At 42.9% G+C, this 23,782-nt stretch overlaps 1 protein-coding gene across 2 annotated transcripts in view; it reads left to right on the top strand.

The window, feature by feature from the left end:
• camk2d2 (calcium/calmodulin-dependent protein kinase (CaM kinase) II delta 2) overlaps positions 1 to 21,390 on the top strand; it is a 44,379-nt gene extending 22,989 nt beyond the window's left edge. Inside the window, exons 7-21 of one of the 2 annotated variants that reach the window (XM_029118343.2) lie at positions 51 to 153; positions 2,553 to 2,636; positions 3,897 to 3,991; positions 4,542 to 4,664; positions 4,782 to 4,865; positions 7,021 to 7,063; positions 9,992 to 10,032; positions 12,110 to 12,181; positions 14,014 to 14,058; positions 16,104 to 16,149; positions 18,349 to 18,424; positions 18,927 to 19,021; positions 19,743 to 19,805; positions 20,488 to 20,653; positions 20,910 to 21,390. In XM_029118343.2, coding sequence (XP_028974176.1) covers positions 51 to 153; positions 2,553 to 2,636; positions 3,897 to 3,991; positions 4,542 to 4,664; positions 4,782 to 4,865; positions 7,021 to 7,063; positions 9,992 to 10,032; positions 12,110 to 12,181; positions 14,014 to 14,058; positions 16,104 to 16,149; positions 18,349 to 18,424; positions 18,927 to 19,021; positions 19,743 to 19,805; positions 20,488 to 20,653; positions 20,910 to 20,913 — 1,140 coding nt within the window. In that variant the 3' untranslated portion in view covers positions 20,914 to 21,390. Of the gene's footprint in view, positions 1 to 50; positions 154 to 2,552; positions 2,637 to 3,896; positions 3,992 to 4,541; positions 4,665 to 4,781; positions 4,866 to 7,020; positions 7,064 to 9,991; positions 10,033 to 12,109; positions 12,182 to 14,013; positions 14,059 to 16,103; positions 16,150 to 18,348; positions 18,425 to 18,926; positions 19,022 to 19,742; positions 19,806 to 20,487; positions 20,658 to 20,909 lie in introns of those variants that run through there. The other variant, XM_029118344.2, reaches the window with a different exon arrangement.
• The last annotated feature ends 2,392 nt before the right edge of the window (positions 21,391 to 23,782 follow it).

The raw sequence follows: 23,782 nt of genomic DNA, 5'->3' as shown, positions 1-23,782 counted from the left end.
GGCGCAGTCTGAAATCTGTCTTCTAACCCATTGACTCCGCCCCCCTCCAGCCTGAGAACCTCTTATTGGCCAGTAAGCTGAAGGGGGCGGCGGTTAAGCTAGCTGACTTTGGTCTGGCCATCGAGGTGCAGGGCGACCAGCAAGCATGGTTTGGTGAGTATTACAAGAAAACCAGGCTATCCTAAACAGATAAGTCCATCTTACCGGGTTGGGAACCAGGCTATCCTACACAAATCAGTCCTAACCTTGTTGAGAATGTTGAAACTCAAAATATTACTCCCTATAATACGATTTACAATCAAAAGTCTTCAAACGTAGAAAGCAGTGGGTTATGTTGATTTATTCGGTTGCATCGGAGCAAGTCAACACCACGTCAGAATCAGAAGATACACTACTGCAGGATGTGTTGAATCAGAAGATACACTACTGTAGGATGAGTTGAATCAGAAGATAAACTACTGTAGGATGTGTTGAATCAGAAGATACACTACTGCAGGATGTGTTGAATCAGAAGATACACTACTGTAGGATGTGTTGAATCAGAAGACACACTACTGTAGGATGTGTTGAATCAGAAGATACACTACTGCAGGATGAGTTGAATCAGAAGATACACTACTGTAGGATGTGTTGAATCAGAAGATACACTACTGCAGGATGTGTTGAATCAGAAGATACACTACTGTAGGATGAGTTGAATCAGAAGATACACTAACTGCAGGATGAGTTGAATCAGAAGATACACTAACTGCAGGATGGGTTGAATCAGAAGATACGCTACTGCAGGATGGGTTGAATCAGAAGATACACTACTGAAGGATGAGTTGAATCAGAAGATACACTACTGAAGGATGAGTTGAATCAGAAGATACACTACTGCAGGATGGGTTGAATCAGAAGATACACTACTGTAGGATGAGTTGAATCAGAAGATACACTACTGTAGGTTGTGTTGAATCAGAAGATACACTACTGCAGGATGAGTTGAATCAGAAGATACACTACTGCAGGATGTGTTGAATCAGAAGATACACTACTGTAGGATGAGTTGAATCAGAAGATACACTACTGCAGGATGTGTTGAATCAGAAGATACACTACTGTAGGATGAGTTGAATCAGAAGATACACTACTGTAGGATGGGTTGAATCAGAAGATACACTACTCCAGGATGGGTTGAATCAGAAGATACACTACTCCAGGATGTGTTGAATCAGAAGATACACTACTGCAGGATGTGTTGAATCAGAAGATACACTACTGTAGGATGAGTTGAATCAGAAGATACACTACTGTAGGATGGGTTGAATCAGAAGATACACTACTCCAGGATGGGTTGAATCAGAAGATACACTACTCCAGGATGGGTTGAATCAGAAGATACACTACTGCAGGATGTGTTGCTCCAAGACTTATGGTTACAGGGGCTTTATATACTCTTGACCAAAAGGTTGATTCTTTGTTACAAAAGGTGTGAAAATACAGGAGAACTGGTGCCAAATTCTAATGCCGTCTTCCTTTGTTTTCTCCAACAATGAAACAAAGAAACCAGCACTCCCACATTTATATTTATTCAATTAGTTTCACCCAAATCTAAACTCTTGGTCTTCAACTATCTCTTGATATCCATGAGAACATTTAATGATAACAGAATATCAATTACAGTATACTCAAGATTACACCCTTGATAATTTCTGTCAATGTAGGCTAGGTTCGCATACATTCATTTCTTACAGTTGATTAGGATCATTCATTAACAGGATAGGAAATAACTTTGATCAGAATACAGAAATTGGTACTTGATAGTACTTGATAAAAACAATCAAGGTATACAATGTGAAATGACACACCCCTGGATTAGGCTTTTGTAAGAATGGGGGGTATGAGACACCCCAAAATCATAATCTCAACAAGAACCAGGCTATCCTACACAAATCAGTCCTAACCTGGTTGAGAACCAGGCTATCCTACACAAATCAGTCCTTACCTTGTTGAGAACCAGGCTATCCTACACAAATCAGTCCTAACCTTTTTGAGAACCAGGCTATCCTACACAAATCAGTCCTAACCTTGTTGAGAACCAGGCTATCCTACACAAATCAGTCCTTACCTTGTTGAGAACCAGGCTATCCTACACAAATCAGTCCTAACCTGGTTGAGAACCAGGCTATCCTACCAAATCAGTCCTAACTTTGTTGAGAACCAGGCTATCCTACACAAATCAGTCCTTACCTTGTTGAGAACCAGGCTATCCTACACAAATCAGCCTTTGTTTTAATCAGTGATTCCTATCAACACCAGAAATCAATGCCCTAAATTTCTACTGCAAAACCAACATCATGTATATTTCTTGTTTTACTGCTCGTTAAGCAAAATTCCATTCAAATCAAATTTTTTAATATGGTTTTCTAAATCTCTATATCAGATTATTTACGGTATCTCCGTCAATAAACTGAATTTAGTGTACACTGCAAATTTAGGGCCAAATAAGTGTGTAGAATTCAGTGAGTTTTAATTATGGAAACATCTGGAAGTGTCTTTGTGTTCCCCAGGTTTTGCTGGGACTCCAGGCTACTTGTCTCCAGAGGTCCTGAGGAAAGACCCGTACGGGAAACCCGTGGACATGTGGGCTTGCGGTAAACAAAGACCTTTCACCTCTGACCTGTACCTGGGGTCAACAATTTTTTGGGGGGCAGTCATTCATCTGTATTAAAGCCCTTCACACCAGGCTCATATTTCAAAGGCAAAATGTTGTTGGACGTTGCAGATACAAATATAATGGTAAGAGCTGCAGTGACGTCAGGTGTACATAAATATAATGGTAAGAGCTGAAGTGACGTCAGGTCTACATAAATATAATGGTAAGAGCTGCAGTGACGTCAGGTGTACATAAATATAATGGTAAGAGCCCCAGTGACGTCAGGTCTACATAAATATAATGGTAAGAGCTGCAGTGACGTCAGGTCTACATAAATGTAATGGTAAGAGCTGAAGTGACGTCAGGTCTACATAAATATAATGGTAAGAGCTGCAGTGACGTCAGGTCTACATAAATATAATGGTAAGAGCCCCAGTGACGTCAGGTCTACATAAATATAATGGTAAGAGCTGCAGTGACGTCAGGTCTACATAAATATAATGGTAAGAGCTGAAGTGATGTCAGGTCTACATAAATATAATGGTAAGAGCCCCAGTGACGTCAGGTCTACATAAATATAATGGTAAGAGCTGCAGTGACGTCAGGTGTACATAAATATAATGGTAAGAGCTGAAGTGACGTCAGGTCTACATAAATATAATGGTAAGAGCTGCAGTGACGTCAGGTCTACATAAATATAATGGTAAGAGCTGCAGTGACGTCAGGTCTACATAAATATAATGGTAAGAGCTGAAGTGACGTCAGGTCTACATAAATATAATGGTAAGAGCTGAAGTGATGTTAGGTCTACATAAATATTATGGTAAGAGCTGCAGTGACGTCAGGTCTACATACATATAATGGTAAGAGCTGCAGTGACGTCAGGTCTACATACATTTAATGGTAAGAGCTGCAGTGACGTCAGGTCTACATAAATATACTGGTAAGAGCTGCAGTGACGTCAGGTCTACATAAATATAATGGTAAGAGCTGAAGTGATGTCAGGTCTACATAAATATAATGGTAAGAGCCCCAGTGACGTCAGGTCTACATAAATATAATGGTAAGAGCTGCAGTGACGTCAGGTCTACATAAATATAATGGTAAGAGCTGCAGTGACGTCAGGTCTACATAAATATAATGGTAAGAGCCCCAGTGACATCAGGTCTACATAAAGACCGGGGGTCAGCTGGGGCTCTGAACTGACTTTGATTTTGCTTTCCTGGTTGCTGTGGGTGATGATGTCATTTCCTGCTAGGTGTGATCCTGTACATCCTATTGGTGGGTTACCCTCCATTCTGGGACGAGGACCAGCACCGCCTCTATCAGCAGATCAAGGCCGGGGCCTATGATGTGAGTGCTGTTATCTACTCTCTAATTTCTAGCAGGGTTTAGGTAGATCAAGGCCTAGGATGTGAGTGCTGTTATCTACCCTCTAATCTCTACCAGGGTTTAGGTAGATCAAAGCCTAGGATGTGAGTGCTGTTATCTACCCTCTAATCTCTACCAGGGTTTAGGTAAAATCAATCTTTACCTCGTAGTCATATAGTAGAAACGTTTATCAAGCAATAGCAATATACAGATCCCTCACCCTCTCACCCCTCTGTCTCACCCTCTCACCCCTCTCCATTCCACTCTCTCACCCCTCTCTGTCTCACCCTATCACCTCACTCTATCCCACTCTCTCACCCCTCTGTCTCACCCTCTCAACCCTCTGTCTCACCCTCTCACCCCTCTGTCTCACCCTCTCACCCCTCTCTGTCTCACCCTCTCAACCCTCTCCATTCCACCCTCTCACCCCTCTCTGTCTCACCCTATCACCTCACTCTATCCCACTCTCTCACTCCTCTCCGTCTCACTCTCTCACCCCTCACCCCTCACCCCTTCCCTCTTTTTTCTCCAGTTCCCATCTCCAGAGTGGGACACAGTGACCCCAGAAGCTAAAGACCTGATCAATAAGATGTTGACCATCAACCCCAGCAAACGAATCAGCTCCACAGAGGCCCTCAAACACCCCTGGATCTGTGTATGTACACAGACACACACACACACACAGACACACACACCCACACACACACACACCCACACACACACACACATAGGGGAAAGAACGGCCCAACACTGATTCTCTCTCTGTGTTTAGCAACGGTCTACAGTGGCATCCATGATCCACAGGCAGGAGACGGTTGAGTGTCTGAAGAAGTTCAACGCCAGGAGGAAACTCAAGGTAGCACCCCCTTTCTCTATTTTACATCCTATCTCTCACTTGTATCTCCTCTGTCTGTTTTACACCCTTACATCTCTTGTATCTCCTCTGTCTGTTTTACACCCTTACATCTCTTGTATCTCCTGTCTGTTTTACACCCTTACATCTCTTGTATCTCCTCTGTCTGTTTTACACCCTTACATCTCTTGTATCTCCTCTGTCTATTTTACACCCTTACATCTCTTGTATCTCCTGTCTGTTTTACACCCTTACATCTCTTGTATCTCCTCTGTCTGTTTTACACCCTTACATCTCTTGTATCTCCTGTCTGTTTTACACCCTTACATCTCTTGTATCTCCTGTCTGTTTTACACCCTTACATCTATTGTATCTCCTCTGTCTGTTTTACACCCTTACATCTCTTGTATCTCCTGTCTGTTTTACACCCTTACATCTCTTGTATCTCCTGTCAGTTTTACACCCTTACATCTCTTGTATCTCCTGTCAGTTTTACACCCTTACATCTCTTGTATCTCCTCTGTCTGTTTTACACCCTTACATCTCTTGTATCTCCTCTGTCTGTTTTACACCCTTACATCTCTTGTATCTCCTCTGTCTGTTTTACACCCTTACATCTCTTGTATCTCCTGTCTGTTTTACACCCTTACATCTCTTGTATCTCCTCTGTCTGTTTTACACCCTTACATCTCTTGTATCTCCTCTGTCTATTTTACACCCTTACATCTCTTGTATCTCCTGTCTGTTTTACACCCTTACATCTCTTGTATCTCCTCTGTCTGTTTTACACCCTTACATCTCTTGTATCTCCTGTCTGTTTTACACCCTTACATCTCTTGTATCTCCTGTCTGTTTTACACCCTTACATCTATTGTATCTCCTCTGTCTGTTTTACACCCTTACATCTCTTGTATCTCCTGTCTGTTTTACACCCTTACATCTCTTGTATCTCCTGTCAGTTTTACACCCTTACATCTCTTGTATCTCCTGTCTGTTTTACACCCTTACATCTCTTGTATCTCCTCTGTCTGTTTTACACCCTTACATCTCTTGTATCTCCTCTGTCTGTTTTACACCCTTACATCTCTTGTATCTCCTCTGTCTGTTTTACACCCTTACATCTCTTGTATCTCCTGTCTGTTTTACACCCTTACATCTCTTGTATCTCCTCTGTCTGTTTTACACCCTTACATCTCTTGTATCTCCTCTGTCTATTTTACACCCTTACATCTCTTGTATCTCCTGTCTGTTTTACACCCTTACATCTCTTGTATCTCCTCTGTCTGTTTTACACCCTTACATCTCTTGTATCTCCTCTGTCTATTTTACACCCTTACATCTCTTGTATCTCCTGTCTGTTTTACACCCTTACATCTCTTGTATCTCCTCTGTCTGTTTTACACCCTTACATCTCTTGTATCTCCTGTCTGTTTTACACCCTTACATCTCTTGTATCTCCTCTGTCTGTTTTACACCCTTACATCTCTTGTATCTCCTGTCAGTTTTACACCCTTACATCTCTTGTATCTCCTCTGTCTGTTTTACACCCTTACATCAATTGTATCTCCTGTCTGTTTTACACCCTTACATCTCTTGTATCTCCTCTGTCTGTTTTACACCATTACATCTCTTGTATCTCCTCTGTCTATTTTACACCCTTACATTACTCTTTATATATATTTCCCTTTAGTTCTGTTCCCAGTACATACAGTGCTGCACTCTTTAGAAAAACAGACAATCACACATCTCTATATTTCCAAAATGTCTGCCTGCTGTGAAATGACCAGCTCTTCAGTTAAAAGCGTCTTACAGCGCTGAATCTTTCAGACAGGGTTCATTTTACTTGTCACTGTAACGACTCCTTGTAGTGGTTTGGGAACCGGCAAAATTTGCCATGGTTGTTATCTAGAAAATTCACTCTCTTCCAAGTGTGTAGGTTGCAACAGAAATGTCCTTGTTAACTGAGCAGATGAGTGAAAACACACACACGAACACACACATTCAAACACAAAAACATTCGAAAGATAATACTTCCCTCCTTCTCATTTCCTTATGTTTGCTTTCGTTCCTCTTTTTTCTTTGTAATAGTAAATTGTTCCAAAGCTCTCTCTTCCTTTCCTCATTTCCGTCGTTTTTCTCCTCTTTTCACTTCTTTAAGGGAGCCATTTTGACCACTCTGCTGGTCACAAGAAACTTCTCAGGTAGGCTTTTTTGTACCTGTGTGCTCTCTCTCTCTCTCCCTCACTCACTCACTCTATTTCTTTCTTTCTCTCTTTATCTTGCTCTCTCTGTCCCTCTCTCTCTTTCTCTGAAACGCAAAATGTATTTTCAATTATTTTGGCATCTTTTTAATATTGATATGTTCTTTGAAACTAAGCAGATTTCTTTTCAGTTTTAATTTCTGTTCATAATTTGTTTTTGTTTTTTTTAAATGTTCTTTCTTTCCATCCTTTGGAATTTGATGTTAACCTGAGGTAAGAGCTCTGGATTGGCCCATAAAGGGGCATGCTGTTGTCTAAACAATCAGTTGCTTGCCTAAATTCACTTCCTCTCACTAAGCAAATCAGTATCCAGGGATGCATGTCACCCAGATTCAGTGGATCAGTACTTGTATACCTTCAGACACTATTAGTCAACTGTCATCAGTACTTGTATACCTTCAGACACTATTAGTCAACTGTCATCAGTACTCGTATACCTTCAGACACTATTAGTCAACTGTCATCAGTACTCATATACCTTCAGACACTATTAGTCAACTGTCATCAGTACTTGTTTACCTTCAGACACTATTAGTCAACTGTCATCAGTACTCGTTTACCTTCAGACACTATTAGTCAACTGTCATCAGTACTCGTATACCTTCAGACACTATTAGTCAACTGTCATCAGTACTTGTTTACCTTCAGACACTATTAGTCAACTGTCATCAGTACTCGTTTACCTTCAGACACTATTAGTCAACTGTCATCAGTACTCGTTTACCTTCAGACACTATTAGTCAACTGTCATCAGTACTTGTTTACCTTCAGACACTATTAGTCAACTGTCATCAGTACTTGTTTACCTTCAGACACTATTAGTCAACTGTCATCAGTACTTGTTTACCTTCAGACACTATAAATTAACTGTCATCAGTACTCGTATACATTCAGACACTATTAGTCAACTGTCATCAGTACTTGTTTACCTTCAGACACTATTAGTCAACTGTCATCAGTACTTGTTTACCTTCAGACACTATTAGTCAAGTGTCATCAGTACCCGTTTACCTTCAGACACTATTAGTCAACTGTCATCAGTACTCGTTTACCTTCAGACACTATTAGTCAACTGCTTTTGGTACTCGTTTACCTTCAGACACTATTAGTCAACTGTCATCAGTACTCGTATACCTTCAGACACTATTAGTCAACTCTCATCAGTACTCATATACCTTCAGACACTATTAGTAAACTGTCATCAGTACTTGTTTACCTTCAGACACTATTAGTCAACTGTCATCAGTACTTGTTTACCTTCAGACACTATTAGTCAACTGTCATCAGTACTTGTTTACCTTCAGACACTATTAGTCAAGTGTCATCAGTACCCGTTTACCTTCAGACACTATTAGTCAACTGTCATCAGTACTCGTTTACCTTCAGACACTATTAGTCAACTGCTTTTGGTACTCGTTTACCTTCAGACACTATTAGTCAACTGTCATCAGTACTCGTATACCTTCAGACACTATTAGTCAACTCTCATCAGTACTCATATACCTTCAGACACTATTAGTAAACTGTCATCAGTACTTGTTTACCTTCAGACACTATTAGTCAACTGTCATCAGTACTCGTATACCTTCAGACACTATAAGTTAACTGTCATCAGTACTCGTATACATTCAGACACTATTAGTCAACTGTCATCAGTACTTGTATACCTTCAGACACTATTAGTCAACTGTCATCAGTACTCGTTTACCTTCAGACACTATTAGTCAACTGTCATCAGTACTCGTTTACCTTCAGACACTATTAGTCAACTGTCATCAGTACTCGTTTACCTTCAGACACTATTAGTCAACTGTCATCAGTACTTGTATACCTTCAGACACTATTAGTCAACTGTCATCAGTACTCGTTTACCTTCAGACACTATTAGTCAACTGTCATCAGTACTCGTATACCTTCAGACACTATTAGTCAACTGTCATCAGTACTTGTTTACCTTCAGACACTATTAGTCAACTGTCATCAGTACTTGTTTACCTTCAGACACTATAAGTTAACTGTCATCAGTACTCTTATACATTCAGACACTATTAGTCAACTGTCATCAGTACTCGTTTACCTTCAGACACTATTAGTCAACTGTCATCAGTACTCGTTTACCTTCAGACACTATTAGTCAACTGTCATCAGTACTCGTATACCTTCAGACACTATTAGTCAACTGTCATCAGTACTTGTATACCTTCAGACACTATTAGTCAACTGTATACTATTAGTCAATATACTATATAGGTGTATAGTCAATATACTGAATATAATAGTTTAAAGTGAATATACTTTATAAAATAGTTTATAGTTAATATACTGTATATAATTGTTAATACTGAATATGCTTTTATCTATGATTGTCCTTTTTCTAATTATATACAATATTTTATGCAATAACAATAAGATAGTTGGACTTTTATTCAGAAATACTGAACTACCAAATACTAATTTGGTGATGGGTCAAAATAAGGCAAGCTGCCACTTTGCATGCTGGGAATTGCTGATTTTGCAAAGGGGAAATCCTGAAGGGAACGACAAACTAATGGAATGAATAGATTGGAATGTAAGGAGATCACCTGACAATGTCCGAACACTGCATTTTGGTTCCAGAAAATTGTATTGAGGTTTCAGGCAGTCAGTCCCAGTTTGTTGCCCTGTGTTGTGTTGCAGAATGTTTCAGATCAACACAAGTTTGTGGGACTGGAGGTTGCCTGTCGCTGTATGAAGGACCGGGACTGACTTCTCTACTGTCTTCTTCTCTTCACCCCCCGGCCTTTTCTCTTTCTCTCTCCCCCCTGTCTTCATATTTCTCTCTTCATCTTCCTCCTGTCTTCCTTTTTCTCTCCACCTTCCTCTCAATAGCAGCCAAGAGTTTGTTGAACAAGAAGGCTGACGGGGTGAAGGTGAGTTTTGTCTCCATTCGGCTGTTAGTGTTGGGACATGGCCCTCTGATAACCAAAGTGTTGGGACATGGCCCTCTGATAACTGTAGTGTTGGGACATGGCCCTCTGATAACCAAAGTGTTGGGACATGGCCCTCTGATAACTGTAGTGTTGGGACATGGCCCTCTGATAACTGTAGTGTTGGGACATGGCCCTATGATAACTGAAGTGTTGGGACATGGCCCTATGATAACTGAAGTGTTGGGACATGGCCCTATGATATCTGTAGTGTTGGGACATGGCCCTATGATAACTGTAGTGTTGGGACATGGCCCTATGATAACTGAAGTGTTGGGACATGGCCCTCTGATAACTGAAGTGTTGGGACATGGCCCTCTGATAACTGTAGTGTTGGGACATGGCCCTCTGATAACTGTAGTGTTGGGACATGGCCCTATGATAACTGTAGTGTTGGGACATGGCCCTATGATATCTGTAGCGTTGGGACATGGCCCTCTGATAACTGTAGTGTTGGGACATGGCCCTATGATAACTGAAGTGTTGGGACATGGCCCTCTGATAACTGTAGTGTTGGGACATGGCCCTCTGATAACTGAAGTGTTGGGACATGGCCCTCTGATAACTGTAGTGTTGGGACATGGCCCTATGATAACTGAAGTGTTGGGACATGGCCCTCTGATAACTGAAGTGTTGGGACATGGCCCTATGATAACTGTAGTGTTGGGACATGGCCCTCTGATAACTGAAGTGTTGGGACATGGCCCTATGATAACTGTAGTGTTGGGACATGGCCCTATGATATCTGTAGTGTTGGGACATGGCCCTCTGATAACTGTAGTGTTGGGACATGGCCCTCTGATAACTGAAGTGTTGGGACATGGCCCTCTGATAACTGTAGTGTTGAGACATGGCCCTATGATAACTGAAGTGTTGGGACATGGCCCTCTGATAACTGAAGTGTTGGGACATGGCCCTCTGATAACTGTAGTGTTGGGACATGGCCCTATGATAACTGTAGTGTTGGGACATGGCCCTATGATAACTGAGGTGTTGGGACATGGCCCTATGATAACTGTAGTGTTGGGACATGGCCCTATGATAACTGTAGTGTTGGGACATGGCCCTATGATAACTGAAGTGTTGGGACATGGCCCTCTGATAACTGAAGTGTTGGGACATGGCCCTCTGATAACTGTAGTGTTGGGACATGGCCCTATGATAACTGTAGTGTTGGGACATGGCCCTCTGATAACTGTAGTGTTGGGACATGGCCCTATGATAACTGTAGTGTTGGGACATGGCCCTATGATAACTGAGGTGTTGGGACATGGCCCTCTGATAACTGTAGTGTTGGGACATGGCCCTATGATAACTGTAGTGTTGGGACATGGCCCTCTGATAACTGAAGTGTTGGGACATGGCCCTATGATATCTGTAGTGTTGGGACATGGCCCTCTGATAACTGTAGTGTTGGGACATGGCCCTCTGATAACTGTAGTGTTGGGACATGGCCCTCTGATAACTGTAGTGTTGGGACATGGCCCTATGATAACTGTAGTGTTGGGACATGGCCCTCTGATAACTGAAGTGTTGGGACATGGCCCTATGATATCTGTAGTGTTGGGACATGGCCCTCTGATAACTGAAGTGTTGGGACATGGCCCTCTGATAACTGTAGTGTTGGGGAGGTGTGAACATTTCAGATTGGTTCTGTCACTGTGTCGAAGAAATAAAAAAAAAAAAAGGTTTGATCAAATTGTGACATGTACCTAATCCCTGTAATCTGATTGGCTACCTGTACTGTCTCTCTGTGTCCCTGTAATCTGATTGGTTACATGTACTCTGTGCCCCTGTAATCTCATTGGCTACCTGTACTGCTGTATTGCTCCACCTTCTGATTCTGTGTTTTCTCCTCACATGAGGCAGTCTAGTCTGAGCTGTAGCCTGATGATCCTCCTCTTAGCAACGTCTGAACCCATACAGGGGATGACTGTGTGTGTGTGTGTGTGAGTACTGCATGGGTGTCTGTGTGTGTACTCTGAGGTGTAATGGGATGTCTTCACTGGGCTTTATACAGGCGACCAACAAGACCAACCCAGCGACCGGTCCTAAAGACCCTAAAGGCCCGAGCAGCCCTCTCCCAGCACTGGTATATATCACCCTCATCCCTCCTCTCCCAGCACTGGTATATATCACCCTCATCCCTCCTCTCCCAGCACTGGTATATATCACCCTCATCCCTCCTCTCCCAGCAGTGGTATATATCACCCTCATCCCTCCTCTCCCAGCACTGGTATATATCACCCTCATCCCTCCTCTCCCAGCACTGGTATATATCACCCTCATCCCTCCTCTCCCAGCACTGGTATATATCACCCTCATCCCTCCTCTCCCAGCACTGGTATATATCACCCTCATCCCTCCTCTCCCAGCACTGGTATATATCACCCTCATCCCTTCTCTCCCAGCACTGGTATATATCACCCTCATCCCTTCTCATCACAGCACTGGTATATATCACCCTCATCCCTCCTCTCCCAGCACTGGTATATATCACCCTCATCCCTCCTCTCCCAGCACTGGTATATATCACCCTCATCCCTCCTCTCCCAGCACTAGTATATTTCACACTCATCCCTTCTCTCCCAGCACTGGTATATATCATCCTCATCCCTTCTCTCCCAGCACTGGTATATATCACCCTCATCCCTCCTCTCCCAGCACTGGTATATATCACCCTCATCCCTCCTCTCCCAGCACTGGTATATATCACCCTCATCCCTCCTCTCCCAGCACTGGTATATATCACCCTCATCCCTCCTCTCCCAGCACTGGTATATATCACCCTCATCCCTTCTCATCACAGCACTGGTATATATCACCCTCATCCCTCCTCTCCCAGCACTGGTATATATCACCCTCATCCCTCCTCTCCCAGCACTGGTATATATCACCCTCATCCCTCCTCTCCCAGCACTAGTATATTTCACACTCATCCCTTCTCATCCCAGCACTGGTATATATAACCCTCATTCCTTTTCATCCCAGCACTGGTATATATCATCCTCATCCCTTCTCTCCCAGCACTGGTATATATCACCCTCATCCCTCCTCTCCCAGCACTGGTATATATCACCCTCATCCCTCCTCTCCCAGCACTGGTATATATCACCCTCATCCCTCCTCTCCCAGCACTGGTATATATCACCCTCATCCGTCCTCTCCCAGCACTGGTATATATCACCCTCATCCCTCCTCTCCCAGCACTGGTATATATCACCCTCATCCCTCCTCTCCCAACACTGGTGTATATCACCCTCATCCCTTCTCATCACAGCACTGGTATATATCATCCCTCCTCTTCTTTCCTCACCCCTCACCCCTCTACCTTCCTCACCCCACTTCCTTCCTCACTCCTCCTCTTCCTTCCTCACCCCTCTTTCCTACCTAAAGAGATTGGATAATTTCCTTCAAATTCCCAGGTTTTCCAGAAATCCTACTTAGAGGACTCCTGCATCGTCTTTCTTTCTGAAAATGCTGGAAGTCTGGTCCTTAGTCTGGTAGAAGTGATCTGATTGGCTATTGCTTGTGCAAGGTGTGATTGGCTGGCTGTGATCTAAATGACCCCAGTAGCTTGTGCATGTGCTCACATGATGACATGCATACACACATCTAGCAGATGCATCACATACACACACACACACTCACACACACTCACACACACTCACACACAGACACACACACACTCACACACACACTCACACACACTCACACTCACTTCCATCTCTTCTTCTTTTACATGATCACTCAGCCAACCCAACCAGTCTCTCTCTCTAAATACAGTATAAACTTAGTTGCTATTAATGGTTTCATTACTCTCTCAAACTCAATCTCTCTCTGTTCTACCTTTCCCCCCCACCATGCCTCCTTCTCCTCACCCTCTCTCTGTCTCACCCCCCTCTCTCCCCCCTCCCCATCTAGGAGCCCCAGTCTACAGTGATTCACAACCCAATAAATGGAAACAAGGTAGAGCACTGACACATGTTCTTATTGTTTATTAGAGGTAGAGCACTGACACATGTTCTTATTGTTTATTAGAGGTAGGGCACTGACACATGTTCTTATTGTTTATTAGAGGTAGAGCACTGTCACATGTTCTTATTGTTTATTAGAGGTAGAGCACTGACACATGTTCTTATTGTTTATTAGAGGTAGGGCACTGACACATGTTCTTATTGTTTATTAGAGGTAGAGCACTGACACATGTTCTTATTGTTTATTAGAGGTAGAGCACTGACACATGTTCTTATTGTTTATTAGAGGTAGGGCACTGACACATGTTCTTGTTGTTTATTAGAGGTAGAGCACTGACACATGTTCTTATTGTTTATTAGAGGTAGAGCACTGACACATGTTCTTATTGTTTATTAGAGGTAGAGCACTGACACATGTTCTTATTGTTTATTAGAGGTAGGGCACTGACACATGTTCTTATTGTTTATTAGAGGTAGAGCACTGACACATGTTCTTATTGTTTATTAGAGGTAGAGCCCTGACACATGTTCTTATTGTTTATTAGAGGTAGAGCACTGACACATGTTCTTATTGTTTATTAGAGGTAGAGCACTGACACATGTTCTTATTGTTTATTAGAGGTAGAGCACTGACACATGTTCTTATTGTTTATTAAAGGTAAAGACATGAATCGAGAGAAGTAATGTCGTTGCTCTCAATAGATTCGAACTCCGGTCTTCTACATGAGAGGCACTGTCTTTAACCACTACGCCACAGCATTACATGTTTCAGCAGTCGCTAGACTCCATTCAGGATTGTGTTAAACTGACTAACGTTTCTTATTAAGTTTACCTCCATCATAGCATCTATGAACATTATTGCTTTTGCCACTGGCCGTTTTATAAGCTTATTAGCCAGTAATAGGCTTACTAGTATCTACTAACGTCCTAGGAATAATCATAAGAATTGAAGAATTTCTAGCGAGACTGAAGATGACCTATTCCATGCTAGAAAACAGTCGCAATATAACTGTATACAGTTTCAGTTAAGGCTTACTATAACGTAATTACTGTATGTTAAGCCAGCAAATCTGCTTGTCTATCCTGACCCAAAACACTTGCACCGATGCATACTTCGAAAATCCACCATAAACAGTGGCAATATGACCGTAAACTGTTTTATTTCAAGCTTACTATAATGTAGATACTAACCGTTTTGACCAGCAAAGTTTCGTCTATACGGAATAATTCATAATGCGTACTTCGCTTTGCCTGTGAGGAGATGCAAACTCAGGACCTATAGTTCACAAGTCTGCTTCTCTAACCACTACGCAATTTAACAAGGGATACCCAGTCAGTCAGTCACTCAGTCAGTAAGAGACATTCGCTCTTCTTGGCCGGCTCCGCTTACGCAGTACGGCAAAAATGCTTAAACATACCTAATTACACGTACAGTACATCTATCCCCAATTTACTTTTGTATAGGAAAATACTGTATCCATTAACAGTAGCTGTTATGTAGATTAATACTGTATCCATTAACAGTAGGTGGTTCTTTAGATAAATACTGTATCCAATAACAGTAGATGGTGCTATAAATAAATAATGTATCCATTTACAGTAGGTGGTTCTATAGATAAATACTGTATCCATTAACAGTAGGTGGTTCTATAGATAAATACTGTATCCATTAACAGTAGGTGGTTCTATAGATAAATACTGTATCCATTTACAGTAGGTGGTTCTATAGATAAATACTGTATCCATTAACAGTAGGTGGTTCTATAGATAAATACTGTATCCATTAACATTAGGTGGTTTTATAGATAAATACTGTATCCATTAACAGTAGGTGGTTCTATAGATAAATACTGTATCCATTAACAGTAGGTGGTTCTATAGATAAATACTGTATCCTTTAACATTAGGTGGTTTTATAGATAAATACTGTATCCATTAACAGTAGATGGTTCTATAGGTAAATATTTTATCCGTTATCAGTAGATGTTGTATAGATAAAAACTGAATGGACTATGGTCTATTCCCCACCTCCCACAGGAGTCAATAGAGAGTGCCAACACTACCGAGGACGAGGATGTCAAAGGTAGGGACACCTGTCTGTTCCTCTGTCTGTCCATCTCCAACTCTTCTGTCTGTTCCTCTGTCTGTCCATCTCCAACTCTTCTGTCTGTTCCTCTGTCTGTCCATCTCCAACTCTTCTGTCTGTTCCTCTGTCTGTCCATCTCCAACTCTTCTGTCTGTTCCTCTGTCTGTCCATCTCCAACTCTTCTGTCTATCCATCACTTAACCTCATCTATTTGTACTCTCTGTCTGTTGTTTTCTCTCCAACTCAGACTTTCTCTTTGTTGCTCACCATTTCAACCCTCCCACTGGCTAGTTTCTCCTCCTACTCCTCCTCAACCCTCCCACTGGCTAGTTTCTCCTCCTACTCCTCCTCAACCCTCCCACTGGCTAGTTTCTCCTCCTACTCCTCCTCAACCCTGCCTTTGGCTAGTTTCTCCTCCTACTCCTCCTCAACCCTGCCTTTGGCTAGTTTCTCCTCGTACTCCTCCTCAACCCTCCCAATAGCTAATTTCTCCTCCTACTCCTCCTCAACCCTCCCAATGGCTAATTTCTCCTCCTACTCCTCCTCAACCCTCCCATTGGCTAGTTTCTCCTCCTACTCCTCCTATTTATTGATTTACAAAATGCATTTCTGTGAATTTAATAATGTTTTTCCATTTCAAATGTATGTTTGTTTCATTTTGCTCGCCCCCCCCAATACACACACACACATACACCCACACACACACACACACACCTTCCCTGTCCTCTACTCTGGTGACAGCTCTGTCCCCTTATCCTGAAGAGACCTTACATCCTCCTGACCCCTAGTCCCCCTGACCCCTAGTCTCTCTGACCTCTAGTCCCCCTGACCCCTAGTCTCTCTGACTTCTAGCCCCCCTGACCCTAGTTTCTCTGACCTCTAGGTTGACATTGTCCTGTGGTATGACATTGACTAGAGGGTTGACATTGACTAGGGGGTTGACATTGACCTGTGGGGTGACATTGACTAGGGGGTTGTCATTGACCTGTGGGGTGACATTGACTAGAGGGGTGACATTGACTAGAGGGGTGACATTGACCTGTGTAGTGACATTGACCAGTGGGGTGACATTGACCAGTGGGGTTCACATTGACCTGTGGGGTGACATTGACCTGTGGGGTGTCATTGACTAGAGGTTTGACATTGGCTAGGGGGTTGTCATTGACTAGAGGGTTGACATTGACTAGAGGGGTGACATTGACTAGAGGGTTGACATTGACTAGGGGGTTGACATTGACCTGTGGGGTGACATTGACTAGAGGGTTGACATTGACTAGGGGGTTGACATTGATCTGTGGGGTGACATTGACTAGGGGGTTGTCATTGACCTGTGGGGTGACATTGACTAGAGGGGTGACATTGACTAAGGGGTTGTCATTGACTAGAGGGTTGACATTGTCCTGTGGGGTGACAGTGACTAGAGGGTTGACATTGACTAGAGGGGTGACATTGACCTGTGTAGTGACATTGGCCAGTGAGGTGACATTGACTAGTGGGGTGACATTGACCAGTGGGGTTGACATTGACCTGTGGGGTGTAATTGACTAGAGGGTTGACATTGGCTAGGGGGTTGTCATTGACTAGAGGGTTGACATTGACTAGAGGGGTGACATTGACTAGAGGGTTGACATTGTCCTGTGGGGTGACATTGACTAGAGGGTTGACATTGACTAGGGGGTTGACATTGACCTGTGGGTTGACATTGACTAGGGGGTTGTCATTGACCTGTGGGGTGACATTGACCTGTGGGATGACATTGACTAGGGGTGACATTGACTAGAGGGGTGACATTGACTAAGGGGTTGTCATTGACTAGAGGGGTGACATTGACTAAGGGGTTGTCATTGACTAGAGGGTTGACATTGTCCTGTGGGGTGACAGTGACTAGAGGGTTGACATTGACTAGAGGGGTGACATTGACCTGTGTAGTGACATTGACCAGTGGGGTGACATTGACTAGTGGGGTGACATTGACCAGTGGGGTTGACATTGACCAGTAGGGTGACATAGACCTGTGTAGTGACATTGACCAGTGGGGTGACATTGACTAGTGGGGTGACATTGACCAGTGGGGTTCACATTGACCAGTGGGGTGACATTGACCTGTGGGGTGTCATTGACCAGAGGGTTGACATTCACATGTGGGTGACATTGTATTGACGCTGGTCTGATTATGTTATTATTTGTGTGTTTAAGCTCGTAAGCAGGAGATCATCAAAGTCACGGAGCAGCTGATCGAATCCATCAACAACGGAGACTTTGAGGCCTATGCGTAAGTCCTGCCTCCTGTGTTGTACTGTGTGTGTGTGTTAGGTCAAGGACCGCAAGGTGTGTGTGTGTGTGTTAGGTCAAGGACCGCAAGCTGACATTGCAGGTGACTGCCCACTGACCTACAAATGACATTGGATACCCCATTACAATTTACCCACAATGCATCACAGGTTTAATGCTGTCAAGCATCTTTGACGTCATTGTGTTTGACTGCATCCCAGTTGGCAGCCTATAATTCTCTAAAGTGCCTGACCTCTGACCTGAGCCTTTCAGAGCATGCTGGTCTAAAGGTCCCGACCTCTGACCTGAGCCTTTCAGAGCCATGCTGGTCTAAAGGTCCTGACCTCTGACCTGAGACCATGCTGGTCTAATGGTCCCAACCTCTGACCTGAGAACATGCTGGTCTAACGGTCCTGACTTCTGACCTGAGACCATGCTGGTCTAAAGCCGTACACTACGGTTTAAAGTAAACGAGGCCCAGTCTCTGTGTTTGTTTCCAACAGGAAGATCTGTGATCCTGGTCTGACCTCGTTCGAACCTGAAGCTCTTGGTAACCTCGTAGAGGGACATGACTTCCATCGTTTCTACTTTGATAACGGTAACACGCATTTATCAGCTACGAGTTATTGATCAGCTGTTGATTAGTGTAGATATTGATTAGCTGTTGATTAGTGTAGTTATTGATCAGCTGTTGATTAATGTAGTTATTGATCAGCTGTTGAATAGTGTAGTTATTGATCAGCTGTTGAATAGTGTAGCTATTGATCAGCTGTTGATTAGTGTAGTTATTGATCAGCTGTTCATTAGTGTAGTTATTGATCAGCTGTTGAATAGTGTAGTTATTGATCAGCTGTTGAATAGTGTAGTTATTGATCAGCTGTTCATTAGTGTAGTTATTGATCAGCTGTTGAATAGTGTAGTTATTGATCAGCTGTTCATTAGTGTAGTTATTGATCAGCTGTTGAATAGTGTAGTTATTGATCAGCTGTTGAATAGTGTAGTTATTGATCAGCTGTTCATTTGTGTAGTTATTGATCAGCTGTTGAATAGTGTAGTTATTGATCAGCTGTTCATTAGTGTAGTTATTGATCAGCTGTTGAATAGTGTAGTTATTGATCAGCTGTTCATTAGTGTAGTTATTGATCAGCTGTTGAATAGTGTAGTTATTGATCAGCTGTTCATTAGTGTAGTTATTGATCAGCTGTTGAATAGTGTAGTTATCGATCAGCTGTACATTAACATAGTTCTTAGGAACAATCACTTGTAGATAACTCTGACCTGTCTTTTTCCTCCTTTACATTGTCCCTCTCCCTCCTCAGCCCTGTCTAAAGGGAACAAGCCGGTCCACACAATTCTTCTGAATCCTCATGTTCATTTAATCGGTAAGAACACAGTGCACATGTATTTTCTTTTTTCTCTGTTCATTATGGTAGGTTTTATAGAATATTTTGTATTTATTTTCTAGTCAACCCATATCAGGTTTGTGGTCATTTCCAGTAAGTTAAGAAAGAATAGCCATTTAACCTAATTGCAAAGCCAGTTTACCTAAATGAAAAGTATTGAAGTGTCGTGGATTAGGATTTTCATTGAACTTCCTGAACTGGCTGGTATTGATAAGAAATTGACCCTGTTACATATGAACAATGTGTTAACATAATTACCTAATGAAAAGAACAAGAGAAACTAGTAATCACTAATAATCATATGTATGTAAGTGTGAATTATGTACTAATAAACAGATGCATGTAGGTAAGGACAATGTCCTAATAATCATAAGTATGTAAGTGTGAATTATGTACTAATGATCAGATGTATGTAGGTGAGGATAATGTCCAAATAATCAGATGTATGTTGGTGTGGATAATGTATTAATAATCAGATGTATGTTGGTGAGGGTAATGTACTAATATCCAGATGTATGTAGGTGAGGATAATGTAGTAACAACCAGGTGTATGTAGGTGAGGATAATGTAATAATAATCATATGTATGCTGGTGAGGATAATGTAGTAACAAGCAGATGTATGTAGTGGAGGATAATGTAGTAATAATCAGATGTATGTAGGTGAGAACGCTGCTTGCATCGCCTACATCCGTCTGAGCCAGTACATGGACGGGGGAGGGATGCCTCGCACCATGCAGTCTGAGGAGACACGTGTCTGGCATCGCAGGGACGGGAAGTGGCAGAACATCCACTTCCACCGCTCCGGATCGCCCAGCGTTCCCTCACAGTAAGAACAGCCAGCCACCAGCCATTCAGCCAGCCAGACAGTCAGTCAGTGAGACAGCTAGTCAGCCAGCCATTCAACGTCTGCCGTACAGCTAATCAACCATTGTCATCCTGTCAGCCAACCAATCAGCCACAGGCAGCCTGCAAATCAGCCAGTGGATTGCAACAATAACTTTACTATTATAATGGTTATACTCTGGGTTGTATGTAATTCCCATTCTCATTGTGTGTGTGTGTACTTGTGTAATACTTTGCAGTTAATGGAATATCAAGCTTCAGTCTAAACCAAGACAGGCTGCAATCAAGTAGCCAACCCCTGGTTGCCCTTTAAACTTCAACCTCTGACCTTGTGTAAGGAGATGACATCGCGCAGGATGGTTATCAACCCTGAAAGTCAAAACTCAACACACCTGGCCTACGTCCCATATGGCACACTTCCTTATATAGTGCACTGTTCTGACCTGCAGACCTTTGGCCTTTTGACCTATAGGCAGTTTAATAGTAGTGGACAATCTAGGGACTAGGGTGACAGTTGGGACGGGCCTAGTGCAGCAGGCAGCACACTCAGCCATTTTACTGACGCTCTTTTTATTATTTTTAACTGTTTTGGTACGCATTTTAAATGTATGGAAATGTTTAAAAAGATGTGCCAATTTCCCTTCACCTCCATATACCTTTAACTGAGTTGAAATAGGAAACATTTGAAAGATCTAAATGATTAAATAAAGCTTGATAATGTTCTGGTGAAATGTGTATATATTGTGTCTGATGATTGATTCATTTATTTTGGTGTGTCAGAGCCTCAACATTTTATTCTTTTATATTGGGATTTCTTTCCCGACTCATTTCAACATACCTACACACTTTTGCATTGTGAAATTTAATTAATATATATATATATTGTATTCAAAATACAAAACTGAAATATCATGCTTGGATAGGAGGGTATTTATGTTTCCTGTGCAAAATGGTCAGATTGTGGTTCACCCAAATATCACCTATGCATTGTTTGTGTTGGAGGTTTATGCTTCGAAAAGGGGATTTTGTCAGTTTGAGCAAGTTTTATTTTCCCCAACCCTTTTTCAAAGAGAAAGATTAGAAGTAAAAGAGCACCACACTTCAAAGAAGATATACTGGACGTTTACATCTCCACACCTCTGAGTTAAAACTTGATGGAAGGAACTTTGACAGTAATTACAGCTGTTGGTCTGGTGGGATACATCTTGGACAACTTGGGACCAAGGACGGATCTGGACCACGTTAAGCAGGTAATTCAAGTCATCGTAGCCAGTCTTTGACCACACGGTGTCAGCAGCTGAGAACAGCAGGCAGGGAAAGCAGAACAACCTGCTAGCTTCAGTGCAACCACACAACCACTCGGTTCTTAAATACTATTTATTTAGGAAAGGTCTGGTAATCTTACTCATAGCTAGCTAGGCCAGTTAGCTTTGCCAGACATTCTCACAGGACTGGAGAGACAGGAGGCCTGAATTTACAATGTGGATGAATTAGGAAAATAGTTCTACCTCCAATCAATCAACCATGCATCACACAGACTAGTGGAGCAGCTTATTTGAAATGGAATCCCCCCTAGATTGTAACAGAAAATCAATGGTGTTGGTGTGCCACTCCCAGCTTGGAATGCCCTTATACCTTGGAAACACCTCTAATCAGAATTCCTGATAGAGTGAAATCTGAAGTAAATGTACTCATTTTCTATTTTGAAGGGTTCCTCATTATCATACGATTATGGCGTCATCGTTAGTGCCGCTGGCAGACTTTCTGTGGTTGTTTCTGAAGTGAAGATAGATTCCTACGTTGTGAATTTTAGGTAAGTTAGGGCAGAGAGACTATTTACATGTAAACAAATTCAAAAGTAATTTACAATAATTACATTTTCCTTAGTCCGTAAGCCAGCTATCAAGTTAACATAATTTGCTTGTTAGCTAATTACCTTACTTTAGGTCCATCCTACGTGAGGTACAGTAAAGAAACTCGTAGTGTGTAGGCTACTTGAGACAGGAATTACGTTATTGACATATCAAAGAAAACAATCATATCACAGTAGCCATAGATGATTGTTTCTAAATGGTTCATTTTGTGGATCAGTCCATCCATCCATCATCTTCCGCTTATCCGGGGCTGGGTCGCGGGGGCAGCAGTCTAGGCAGAGATGCCCAGACTTCCCTCTCTCCAGACACTTCCTCCAGGTCTTCTGGGGGGACACCGAGGCGTTCCCAGGCCAGCCGGGAGACATAGTCCCTCCAGCGTGTCCTAGGTCTTCCCCGGGTCTCCTCCCGGTGGGACGGGACCGGAACACCTTCCCAGGAAGGTGTTCCGAAACAGATGCCCAAGCCACCTCAGCTGACCCCTCTCGATGTGGAGGAGCAGCGGCTCTACTCTGAGCTCCTCCCGGGTGACTGAGCTTCTCACCCTATCTCTAAGGGATTGCCCAGCCACCCTGCGGAGAAAGCTCATTTCGGCCGCCTGTATCCGGGATCTTGTCCTTTCGGTTATGACCCAAAGCTCATGACCATAGGTGAGAGTAGGAACGTAGATTGACCGGTAAATCGAGAGCTTCGCCTTGCGGCTCAGCTCTTTCTTCACCACGACAGACCGATACATCGACCGCATTACTGCAGAAGCTGCACCGATCCGTCTGTCAATCTCCCGTTCCATCCTTCCCTCACTCGTGAACAAGACCCCTAGATACTTAAACTCCTCCACTTGAGGCAGGCACTCTCCACCAACCTGAAGTGGGCAAGCCACCCTTTTCCGACTGAGGACCATGGCCTCGGATTTGGAGGTACTGATTCTAATCCCCACCGCTTCACACTCGGCTGCAAACCGTCCCAGCGCATGCTGAAGGTCCTGGTTTGAAGAGGCCAACACGACAACATCATCCGCAAAGAGCAAAGACGAAATCGTGTAGTCCCCAAACCTGACACCCTCCGGCCCCTGGCTGCGCCTAGAAATTCTGTCCATAAAAATTATGAACAGAACCGGCGACAAAGGGCAGCCCTGCCGGAGTCCAACATGCACTGGGAACAAGTCTGACTTACTGCCGGCAATGCGGACAAAGCTCCTGCTTCGGTCGTACAGGGACCTGACAGCCCTTAGCAAAGGACCC

This window comes from Esox lucius, chromosome 25 (genome assembly GCF_011004845.1).
Source record: "Esox lucius isolate fEsoLuc1 chromosome 25, fEsoLuc1.pri, whole genome shotgun sequence".
Lineage (NCBI taxonomy): Eukaryota > Metazoa > Chordata > Actinopteri > Esociformes > Esocidae > Esox > Esox lucius.
The sequence above is the reverse complement of the archived record's forward strand: the minus strand, read 5'-3'. Positions and strand labels throughout refer to the sequence as shown.